The 12,331-nt window shown below is 39.5% G+C and overlaps 1 protein-coding gene across 1 annotated transcript in view; it reads left to right on the top strand.

Annotated features, from left to right (window-relative positions):
* The window catches only part of WSCD2 (WSC domain containing 2), a 263,422-nt gene that overhangs the window by 211,608 nt on the left and 39,483 nt on the right, over positions 1-12,331 (top strand). Inside the window, exons 6-7 of the mRNA XM_075273551.1 lie at positions 4,116-4,290; positions 8,395-8,559. Coding sequence (XP_075129652.1) covers positions 4,116-4,290; positions 8,395-8,559 — 340 coding nt within the window. The remainder of the gene's footprint in view (positions 1-4,115; positions 4,291-8,394; positions 8,560-12,331) is intronic.

Here is a 12,331-nt window from a genome sequence, read left to right as displayed (position 1 = left end):
ATGTCCCGGGCCCTGTGGCAGCTGCTACCGCTGCTACTTTGGTAATTACGCCCCTGCCCTCTATATTTTAAAAAGATTCTTTCAGACATCTTGGGCATATCCCCAGTTTCTATAGAGAAAGTGACTTGTAAATAAAATCTGTGATCTTAGTATCCTCTCATTAGGTTTGCTTATGAGTCTCAGTTTATGGTGTTAAATGATCTGTCAGCTTTAGGATTTTTCCTTAAAATTCAGTATTTTTTGCATTGAGATAAGGTTGTAGGAGATTTTGTCTGGTAATCACTCTCTAGATGATAAAAGTTAAAAGTTCACCATCAAAGAGGATGATTTCATTGAAGTTTGCTTGCTTTTATAAGTGGGTAATGTGCAGAAAGGCTTGTTATATAATGAGTTACTGTTCCATTAATATGAACACTTGCATTTAGATAACTGTTTGATCCTGCCGTTGACCTGGTAAGCACTGCAACCTATTTTGCAAGTTTCCATAAAATCAAAGTATTTGTCATTTTTTTTTCGTCTTCACATGCATAATTGATTCTAGTCTGCAGAATATTTCACTATTTTCTTTACCTACTGGGGAAGTAGGACAAGTCATTTGCTATCAGTTTATTCAGAATTCGGGTGACCCAATGTTTGCTTTTTTAGATGGCAAAAAATGACTCACTTATTCACTTGTGCTTGCCAAAATGGCAACATTTTATTATGTCAACCAATAACATAATTTGTCCATTTTAATCCTGATTATGTGACTATAAGAATATTACTTTTTTGGTAAGAATCTCGTTTTAAAGTTTTAAACACAGTTACGGTCGGTTCACATTAGCATAGGTATTCCGTCCGGTTAGAGTCCGCATGGAGTACAATCGCAATTTCAAGCGCTGTGCTGTAAAATCACATGGACCCCATAGACTATAATGGGGTCCGTGTTCTTTCCGCGCACTGCCCACACGAATCATGCACGTTTGAGGCCTAATTTGGTTATTTACACCACATTGTCGGGCAATTACAGAGGCCTAGAGGTCAAAATTTATCTCAAAATATGTCCCAAGTATACAAAACACACCCCTCAAATAATTTATCAAGGATGTTTTGAGTCCAAGACTGTTTCCCAGAAAATAATGCACAAAGTGAAAATTGAAATTTTTCAACAAATACAGCAATGCAGCAAACATGCACTCCAAAAATTTTAAGTGAGTTATCCGTGGTACAAAAAAGTTGTATATGTGGGTGTAAAATGCTGTTTAGGCGCATTGCAGGGTTTAAAAAGGAAGGAGCGCTGCATTGTTTAGCTTTTGTAGTGGTTTTGGATGCATGTCACTTTTGCAGAGTCCCAGTAAAGTGGAGTTCCTCAAGAAGTGGCCCCATTTAGAAAACTCCTCGCAAGACATTTATAAAGGGGCAAAGTGAGCATGTTTACACCATGAGTGTTGAATTTATTTAGCTATAAGAAATGAAAGCTCAGCTGAAAAGTTAGATTTGCAATATTTCCTAAGATACACCAGTTCAGTGCCCAATATGTTATGCACCATATCGCCATCTTCTTAGAGGTGTGATATTTCTAATTTTCTGTCTACGGAGCTAGTTGAGGGATTTTTTTTGCAGGATGAAATGTACTTTTTATTATTACCATTTTGGGTTACATATGTCTATTTGGTCACTTTTTATTCCATTTTTCATGAGCTGATGTGGTGAAAAATTATTTTTGTTTTTTTATTTTTTACTGTTCACTGTTCATTTTTATTCTAAGGGTTGTGATGGACAAGATAATACCTAATATATATTGCTTACCAAAAACACTGCTGGTGCAAGGCTATACTCACTCCAAGGGCCAAAAACACTGCTTTCTAAAGGCTCTACTCATGCCAAGGGCCAAAAACACTGCTGGTGCAAGGCTCTACTCACTCCAAGGGCCAAAAACACTGCTTTCTAAAGGCTCTACTCATGCCAAAGGCCAAAAGCACTGTAGTTTAAAGGCTCCACTCACTCCAAGGGCCAAAAACACTGTATTTTAAAGGCTCTACTCACTCCAAGGGCCAAAAACACTGCTTTTTAAAGGCTCAACTCACCCAAAGGGCCAACAAATCTATGCTGGTGCAAGGCTGAACTAAGATAAAGGGCCTAAAACTCTGCAGGTGGAAGGCTGAAGTCACCTGAAGGGCCTCAATTTCTGCTGGTAGCTCAGCTTAAGGGCCTGTAACTTAATTTGGAAGGGCTCATGTTAAGGGCCTTAAAAAGTGAATTTTGGAAGGTCTTACCACATCACACACACACATACACACACACATCCACAATGACAGTTCAGGGTGGGGACTGAAGGATTTCGCATTGCCTATTCCATCTGTGGTTGTCATGGGGAACGTGATTTAAAGGGGTGCTTTTTAATGTTTGTTGAGCTTAAATTGGGGTTTGTGTCCATCCATTTGGGGAGTAAAGAAGGTTTCCATGTATTTTCCCACTTTGATAGAGGTTTTTTTGAATGTGGAAAGTGTGTAGTTGTTAGACTGTGATAGTGGGGTAATAGAGGGACTTTGGTGCATTAGATGCCCCCAGGCATGCTTCCCCTGCTGTCCCAGTTGCATTTTAGAGGTATTGGTATCATTTGCTGAGGTGTGATAGTGGACTTGGTGACCCTCCTGAGTCGAATAGTGGGATCCCCTGAAACGAAGCATTTTCTCCCATAGACTATAATGGGGTTCAATATTCATTCAAATAGTCTAATATTGAGATGCTATTCGGAACGAATAATGAACATCGAATATTTTACTGTTCGCTCATCTCTAACTACTATCATTATACTCTGGGGTCTTTTCAGAAGGGCCAGGGAAGGTGAGTGAAAATAAAAAACAGTATTACTTACCTCGTTCGAGCTGTGGCAGTTTCCGTCTATTGGTGACATCATAGTCATTATGCGTAGTGACGACACCCTGGCACACATGACGTCTATACTAGAGATGAGCCAGTACTGTTCGGATCAGCCGATCTGAACAGCACACACCATAGAAATGAATGGATGCACCTGGTACTTCCGCTTTGACGCCGGCCGGCCGGCCGCTTAACTCCCCACGTGCCGGCTATGTCCATTCATTTCTATGCGAGCGTGCTGTTCGGATCGGCTGATGCGAACAGTACTCGCTCATCTCTAGTCTGTACCAACATTGAAGAGGGCCGAAAGCAATGGAGATTGTTCTGGATCCCAGAAAAGGTAAGTAACAGTGTTTTTTAGGCTCCCTCAATTCCCCTAGCTCCCCAATTATTATAATTGTTCATGAGTGGTCCACTATGGGGCATAATGCTGTGTGAAGGGTCCACTATGTGGCATAATACTGTGTGAAGGGTCCATTATGGGGTATAATACTGTGTGAAGGGTCCATTATGGGGCATAATAATGTGTGCAGGGGCCACTATGGGGGATAATACTGTGTTTAGGGGCCACTATGGGCATAATAGTGTGTGCAGGTGCCACTGTGGGTCCTAATACTGTATGTACAGGGGCCAATATTGGGTATAATACTGCATGGGCAGGGGCCACTATGTGGAATAATATTCTGTGTGCAGGGGCCATGATGGGACATGATACTGTATGGAGAGGCCACTATGGGACATTATACTGTTTGGACTTTGTAGTGTGTGTAAATGGGGTGTTATACTGTGTGGGGGTCCAGGAAAGGGTTACACCACTGCACAGATTTATTGCCGATTGAGCATTTATGGAACCAGTTGAGACAGTAGAGTATGTACTGTATTTGGCAGTAGAGCCACTGGATAACATACAGAACTGTGTCCATCTTATCTTGTATCCAGGCTAGAGGAGGCCAAACAGGATACCCAAGTCTACTTTCAGTTGCACCTTTTTCCCCAATAAACGTATCCTTTTGATGTAATATTGTAATCTCTTACATATATCATCATTACAATAGAAAGTTTCATTCCATCTTCTTGGTGTGTTATTTTTTTGTCAACAAGTACACTATAATTCCTTATGTGTATTATATGTGAAGATTTTCTTGCGGGGTAATTAAATGTTTGAAGAGATTGAGTCACATCAGTGGAAATATATGACATTCTCCGTTCTTCTTCCATTACACTAAGTTACTGTTCTCATTGACTTCCCACAGGAATATCCATTGGCAGTACTTGCAGGAACAGTCTGTCACTGTGCTTTCCCCACAACTTATTTCACACTTCACGAGCGGGAGGATGAGCAGCTGTGTGCTCAAAAATGTACTGGAGAGGAATTTGAGAGCTGTGGCACACCAGATTACTTCATAGTATATCAAACACAAGTACAAGGTAGGACTGCAGACGCGTTCCAGAAATCTTTCTTAATATAATGGGCTATTATAGTGTCTGCTGTGTTTATGTCTTGTACTTCAGATCCACATTGACTGTCTCATATTTCCCTAACACGTTTTGAATATATTTTAGAAATTGTAGTGCATTGGTATAAAAAAATATGTTTTTCTTTTTTTGTTTTATTTCTTGTGGTCTCCCTAGTGACGTCATTATGTCACATGATCCACCTGATTGCAGAGGCCCAATCAGAGGCCTGAGAGATTCCTGAAATCACTTTCACTGATTTATGTGGAATTTTTGAAATGTTACTGGCATAGGGGCCACTTTGGGACATTATACTGTGTGGAAGGGTCACTATGGCACATTATACTGTGGGGAGAGCCACTATGGAACAGTATACTGTGTTAAGGGGCCACATGGGATATTATTCTGTTTAGGGGCCATTATGGGACATTATTCTGCTAGGGGCTAGTATAGCGCATTATACTGTGTGGATAAGAACTTCAGCACTTCTGTTGTGTAATTCACTAAAATCTTTTATTCAAATGAATACACAGTCAGTACTAGAGTGATGATTCAGACCCTTGGGCCTTCATCAAACTCTGTTCATGAACTGGTTACGGGGTCTGCCATACATAGGCCCCAGTTCCCACCCCCTGTACTCATATGTAAACAGGGTGTGATGAAGCTGAAAGACCGAATCATCATTCTTGTACTCTCTGTGGGTTAGCTAGAATGAAACTTGATTGCAACACACAACGAGAGCATTGCAAGTGCACCATTGGCTCTATGGTTAAAGCAGCCCTGAACGGGAGTGCTGAAGTTCGTTTTATGTGACTGATTTGGGGAATTTCCTCAAAGTCCAAGATTTGACAACACTGCGTGTCGCATACATATCTTATTTATTATATTGTATGGGTCCACTATAGGGCCTGCATGGAGGCTACTACAGAACATGATACTGTATGGAGGGCCTCTACGGGACATTATATTTTGTTCTGGTTGCTAAACGACATAAAACTGTGTGGACATGAATGGGGGACATACTTTCTGAACAGCCTGAGGTACATGGTTCACTTAAACTTCCCCTGTTAAGTATTAATTGCAGCTTACTACTCACTCCCTAAATATCACTGAGTATGGTGCCATTATATTCAGGGCTGGTTCGAGGTCTGTGGGAGCTACTGGATAACAGATCCTCAGTTGGACCCTTTGCGGAACAACTTATAGCTCCATAGGGTACCCACTAGTTCCTCATTATATTGGCCCCTTATGTCCCCATAAAATATAATGCCCCCAAACAATAGTCCTTTATGACCCCACACAATACAGTGCTTCTTTATTTCCCAATATAATGTCTCCATGCAGTAGACTATCTTTTTATTCACCAATATAATGGTCTGTTATGCCCTTTTATAGTACAATGTGCTTTTATTCTCCAATATAATACGATAAGATAATCCTTTAATAGTCCCACAGTGGGGAAATTTCAGTATGTTACAGCAGCATAGTAATACAGATACAGGATAATACATAGTAATATATTACAGACGTAGGCACACATATGCTGAGAAGAGAAGATATACTAGGAGTCCATAGCAGCTAAGGAACAGAAGAAGAAAGAAGGAAGACTTCATAATCATTAGTTCTCTGTGCGGGGTGATCTTCACTTGGTCTGATGTAGATTATACAGCCTGATCACGGTTGGAAGGAAGGACCTGCGATAGCGCTCCTTCTCACACTTGGGGTGAAGAAGTCGGTCACTTACAGTGCTGCTAAGTTCCATCAAGGTCTCATACATGGGGTGGGATTTGTTCTCCCGCATGAAGGTCACCACTGACAGTGTCCTTCTGTCACCCATGACTTGTACTGGGTCCAGGGGGCTCCCCAGGACAGAGCTGGCCCTTCTGATCAGCCTGTCAAGTCTATTTCTGTCCCTGGTTGATATACTGCTCCCCCAGCTGACCACACCGAAAAAGATGGCTGAAGCAACCACAGAGTTGAAGAAGGCCCTAAGAAGTGGTACAGCCGTCTGCATCTCTGTAGTTGAGGGGCTAAGGATTATAGCATTGCCACAGTGCAGATTTTATGTAATGGTGCTGGAACAGGTGAGGATTTGCTTGGCATTTAGATGTGGAGCTTAATGTAATGGTGGTAAAGGGTGTATTAGATGCCCGAGCAAGCTCCAGTGATAATACTGTCCATGGATTAACAATGATGTCTCTGCAGTTTTCCTAGGGACATATCTGATGGAATGCAGGGATGAAGCCATATGGTGGCTTCCGTCATCATAGGCTCCCATTGTCCTGAAATGTACAGGTGTAGCCCATTGTAATGGCAAATAAAAAGTTAAAGGCAAAGAATCACCTTTTTTTCAATATTTGCAAACCAGATCATGAAATATATCACTTTTATCCAATGTGTTTTTATTTACTGATGGTAGATTTTTTTGTTCTATATCCTGTACATGAATATGGGGCTGCCATATTGCCAGAGAATCTCCTCTGCTCTGTTAACAGCATTTAGTGATATATTTTACACAATTTCATGGCCATAGGCAACAACAGACTGGGACTGACTCATTGAGGCATGGAGTGAAATAGATAATCTTTTATAATCTATTGTCAGCACTGGATGCAAAGATGGGTTAGTGGTCTTATCTATGAAAGTGCTATTTACTATTATTGTCCTGTCTCTGATATAAATGAGGTGACTCCTGCAAAGAAAACCCTTGCAGATGTAGTCTGTTACTAGGCTTAGTGACCTGAGCGAATATGGCAGTACTATCATTTAGTACTTTTACTTTTTTACATTAGTACTAATATCTAATAAAATAATGACATGGAAAATGTTTTAAAAAAATCATGAAAAAATTAGTTAAAATATGTTTAATATAAAACATTCACAGCCCATTCAACATTCAATAGCTTTTGTTGTGTATTATCAGGCTGCATGGTGTTATTGATTCAAGTTAAAGGGGTTATATTGGTATCAGATATGTTAAGCAAAAAATACTTTTTACCCATCAGTCCATAAAACTTATATGCCCATTGTTCTGATCCTCTGACAAATCAAGACAAGGGGATTATTCAGCCCATAGAAATTGATTGGCAAAAATTTTACGATGCTACATCATACTGACCTTTTTTGATTCCTGCTGCTCCCATGCCTGTTTTTCAGGTCCACCACCAGTCATACTACACTAGCTTCCAATGATGTCATTTTGACATGGTCATGTACCCAATGCAACCAATCACTAGCTGCAGCAGGCAAAGCTAATATGACCACTCTAGTGATGGTTATAGCAGGGACATGACCATGGAGGGCAGTATAAAGAGTGCAGTATTGGACCTGGGAAACAGCAGAACAGGAGCATCGGGGGTCTGGAAGGTGAGTGTCACTTAGTTACTTCATATGAATGGGAGCTGACCTGTATATAGTATACAGAGCCATTTCTGTATACTCTGCTATATTAGCTAATAGATGTGGGCCTTGGGTGTTGGATCTGCAATTAATGATCTGTCCTAAAGATAGGCCATTAATTGGTAGTCTTGGAGAACCCCAATGCTATGGTCTTGGAAGTACTAGAGCTTATTGGTGCAGCACTCTGCATACCACCCTCTGAATTGCATGGATCAGCCTTTGAACCCCACTATTCATTTTCCCCAGGCCCTCACTTTGTCTAAAATCGGCCCTGGAAATAGTAATGGTATACTGTAGGTATTCTGTTATTATAATACCAGGGTAAGCAATCTCCAGTTATTTTAGAAATGGCAAATTGGGAGTTGAAGATCAAGCACAGCTAGAGGCATATACATTATGTTTGCCTCCTTTATTCAGAATTTACATATTATGCATTTAATACGTGAAAAATCACATTAAATATCACTTGACCTATTTCTGTGATGATTATATCCACTTCTATGTACTGTATTTACTGGTATAACAGAATATCGATGTTACTCATCATATCTTATCTGGAAAGGCAAGTTTATCTTCTATGAAAATTGATAATGTAACTGCTAGAGTTGGTATGAATATAACGTCTGTTAAAAAGATCTTATCAGCTGGAATGTTTTGTCATTTAATCATATTTTTTAGATAACCGCTGTATGGATAGGAGATTTTTACCAAATCGCACTAAGCAGCTTATTGCCTTGGCAAGCTTTCCCGGTGCAGGAAACACCTGGGCCCGACATCTAATAGAACTGGCTACTGGCTTCTACACTGGAAGCTATTACTTTGATGGATCATTGTATAATAAAGGTGGGTTGAAGCATAAAGTTTAAGTACCTAAACAGATTGTAAGATTCTGATGGGAACTTCCCGCCTTTCCAGCTGTGTTGTTAAGTGAAAGTGCTCAGGAAAGGTCAGCATCTGTGCACTGTAAGCCACCCAGACAATAAATAAGGCATCAGCAGTCTGTTCACACAGGCCTTATTCCGAAGATTTTTAGAGCACAGAAAATAATCAACTATTGTACATGAATAAAAAGAAATGCAATTGGTACATTACTGTAATATAATAAAAGGAGACATAATAGGTACATTTTCTCATATGCATTGTAGGAAAACAAATTTGCTGGGAAACAAACTAAGGATACTTGGTACCATACAGTTCTAATCTTTCCATATTACTACACAAATACACTTTCTGTACAGTGGCTTGCAAAAGTATTCATACCCCTTGAACTTTTTCACATTTTGCCACCTTACAACTACAAACTTATTTATATTTTACTGGGATTTTAAGTGATAGACCTATACAATGTAGCAGATAATTGGAAAGTGGAAAGAAAATCATATATCATTTTCCTTCCACTTCACAATTATTTGCTACTTTGCATTGGTCTATTTCTTAAAATATAAGTGATATATATATATATATATATATATATATATATATATATATATATATATATATATAAGTTTGTGGTTGTAAGGTGACAAAATGTGAAAATTTTCAAGAGTTATGAATACTTTTGAAAACACTGTATATAATGTATTTACTATATATAATTTACCTCTTTTTACATAGAGGTGTCTGTCTGCAGCCTCTCCGTGGGGAAACAGTTTTTTTGGTCGGACACAAAGTCCTGCATGTCTGATTTTGTGTCCGGCCAAAAAAAAGTTTTCCCTACGGAGTGGCTGCATATGGACACCAGCGGTTTCATTTAAAACCCAGTCAAATGAATGGGTTTTAAAACTGATGGCCGGGAAATTGTCCCTATGCATTTTCTCCGGGGCATAGGGCGGAAACCTGGTGGAATGACAGAGCGCACAGGGGTGCAAGTGTGAACGCCCCTTTAATTATATAGGTGAACTATAAAACATTTTCAGGGATTGAAATTTAACCCAGATATTTAATATATGTACATGATACACACGGTCATTTGTTGTGTACTCTAAAACACCACTAGTAATAAATGCTATCTTTTGACAAAAATTATCTGAAGACCAACAGCCATGCACTATTATGTTGCTGACTCCAATAAACCATGCTCAGAAGAACGACTTCACATCTTGGAAAAGGCCAGGCTGGGTCATGCACGGATGAACTTATATGATCCTTCTCGCAATCAGAAGAATACGCAGAACTTGTTCTACTGAAAGATATTTACCTGTAATCTTCCAAGAATCTTCAGCCTTGATTAGACCTATTCATTTATAGCCCTTTCCTTATTCTCCCTATTTCACCATAAGATTATGATTAGAAATATTTCCTTGTACTTTACAAATGTCAAGCAGCTTTCTCTGTGTATTCTGGGCTGTTTTTTGCTCATTTGACTAAGCAACAATGTATCCAGGCAACTATTAGATTAGCCACCATGCTACTGTGCTGCCTGGCATAACTCTGAAAAACAAATTACACATCTATAATTGATGTAATACAGCTACTTACATCTTATGTTTCCCCTGGCTAGAATCATTTGCTTAAAGATTGTTTGTTTATTTGCTCATAGTTCTCCTCTGTCTGTCTCAGTAAGGACTTTGGGTCATTGATATAGAATTGGAATCTGTCAGCACAGACAATTTCATTTCTAGCTTAAATGGATATGTAGAAAATGAGCTTGAAAAACAAATGCAATAAATGCAATTGTCTGCTTCTCTTGGTAAGAACAATATAAGGCACATGAAGCTAAAACATAGTCACACACCATCTGAACAGAACATTTTCCGAAGATAGAGAATCATTTCATGATAATAAAGATAGAAATGCACTTAATTAAAATTAGATGTGAACATCTACAAAGTGCAATGCAGCTCCACTTATGGATGAACACAGAAATTTATTTTAGTAAATTCTAATCCATGGTTTGTAGATCTTTTTTACTTAACTACAGTGTATGTTAAAAGGGATGCTCCATAATCACAATTTATCACCTATCCACATAGTAAGTGACTGATCACTCAGATCCCACTGCCAGTACTTCTACCAATTATGAGAACAGGGGCCCCATGTTTTCTGTTTGAACATTGAGATGGTGCATGTATGTTGACACTCCATGCAAAGTCCAAGGAATTAAAGAAGATAATGTAGCTCTGTATTTGGCCATCTCCATCAATTGAATGGGACTGCACCATTGAAATCCAAATCACACAGGGTGAAACGGTGAACCCTAGAAAGTTTATATTTGTAAGGGCAGGGCCATTCGGAATCATTACAACTGAAGGATCTCAGACCAAGGAACCGCATTAATCCACCACCGTGTGATACTCAGTGGATTGATATGTTTGAAAAACTGGTTGTGGACAAATTGGACAAGTTATCTCAAAATTTGTCCTATAAGAGAAATAATCTTCGTTCTCAGCAATTAGTGGCTTTACAGTCCCTTGAGAGTGGCGGTTCAGTGTTGATCAAACCATCGGATGGGGGGGGGAATGTGGTCATACTAGATCAGGACCACTATGTTACCATCTGTGAGAATATGCTGTCCAACAGGACCAACTATGAAATCCTCTCCTCTGATTCCAATATTCTCTATGGTACAGAGTAATTAGAGATTTTAGACCAAGTGAAATTGAGAGGTCTCATCTCCCATAAAGAATGGGAGTATAAGCTTCCTACATGCTCCCGGATCCCGACTTTTACTGCTTACTCAAGGTGCATAAGGGGTGTTCACCCTTCAAGGACAGCCCCATCGTCTTGGGCATTGATGGGTTGACTCAAGGTGCCAGTGTGTACATTGATTGGTTTATATGTCCCTTTGTCCTGGCCCTCCCATTATATGTCTGGGACACGATGGATGTCCTCCGACAATGGAGGGGGACCTGTTGGTCCTGTTATTGTGTTACTACTGCCACTCCATTCAAACAGGTAACAGAGGACTCATTGTCTCATGAGTGGTAAACAGGACTCCCAGCAATCAGCCAGATATTATAATTATAATGTAAGCAGGAGATAACTTGTGATTATGGGAAAACCTTTTTAGGATAAGGAACCACAAACTGCTATTTTTGTAATGGAGTTTACTGTGGGAATTTTTTTAGGCAAAGTTCAGGGTGGCTTGAAAAGAAATGGAAAATATAAAGGAAACCCTTATGCTTTTCCTGCTAAATCCTCTCTGAACTTTGACTCAAAAAACTGCGGTAAAATCTGCAACAAGAAAAGCAGCTTATGCGCGACATGGGACCTTAACTTTAAGACCACCTTCCCATGGTCAATATTTATTGGATCAGTATTTTTTAACCTTACTTCTAAGCCAAAACCAGAAGTAGAACCTATATAGAGAAAAAGTAATGGAAAGATGTATACCTCATTCCTGTATTGGATGCAGTCCTAGTTTTGGCTTACAAATTCTGATGACCAACAGACACAAATTTTGCGGTAGATTTATTAAAAATGGCATATCATATGCCAATCTTAAGAAATAGCCCAACAGTTTCAAGGAGCTCCTAATGTCTCAAAAGGCACTGACCTCTTAATAATCATAATCAGCACCAGAATAGAAATCTACACATATAATGAACTGATGAAAATTTTGTGTATAACTCACGCCCGGCATGAGTTATAATTTATATGTCAGGTCAAGGTATCC

This window comes from Leptodactylus fuscus, chromosome 1 (assembly GCF_031893055.1).
Source record: "Leptodactylus fuscus isolate aLepFus1 chromosome 1, aLepFus1.hap2, whole genome shotgun sequence".
In the NCBI taxonomy this organism is placed as follows: Eukaryota; Metazoa; Chordata; class Amphibia; order Anura; family Leptodactylidae; genus Leptodactylus; species Leptodactylus fuscus.
The sequence above is the reverse complement of the archived record's forward strand: the minus strand, read 5'-3'. Positions and strand labels throughout refer to the sequence as shown.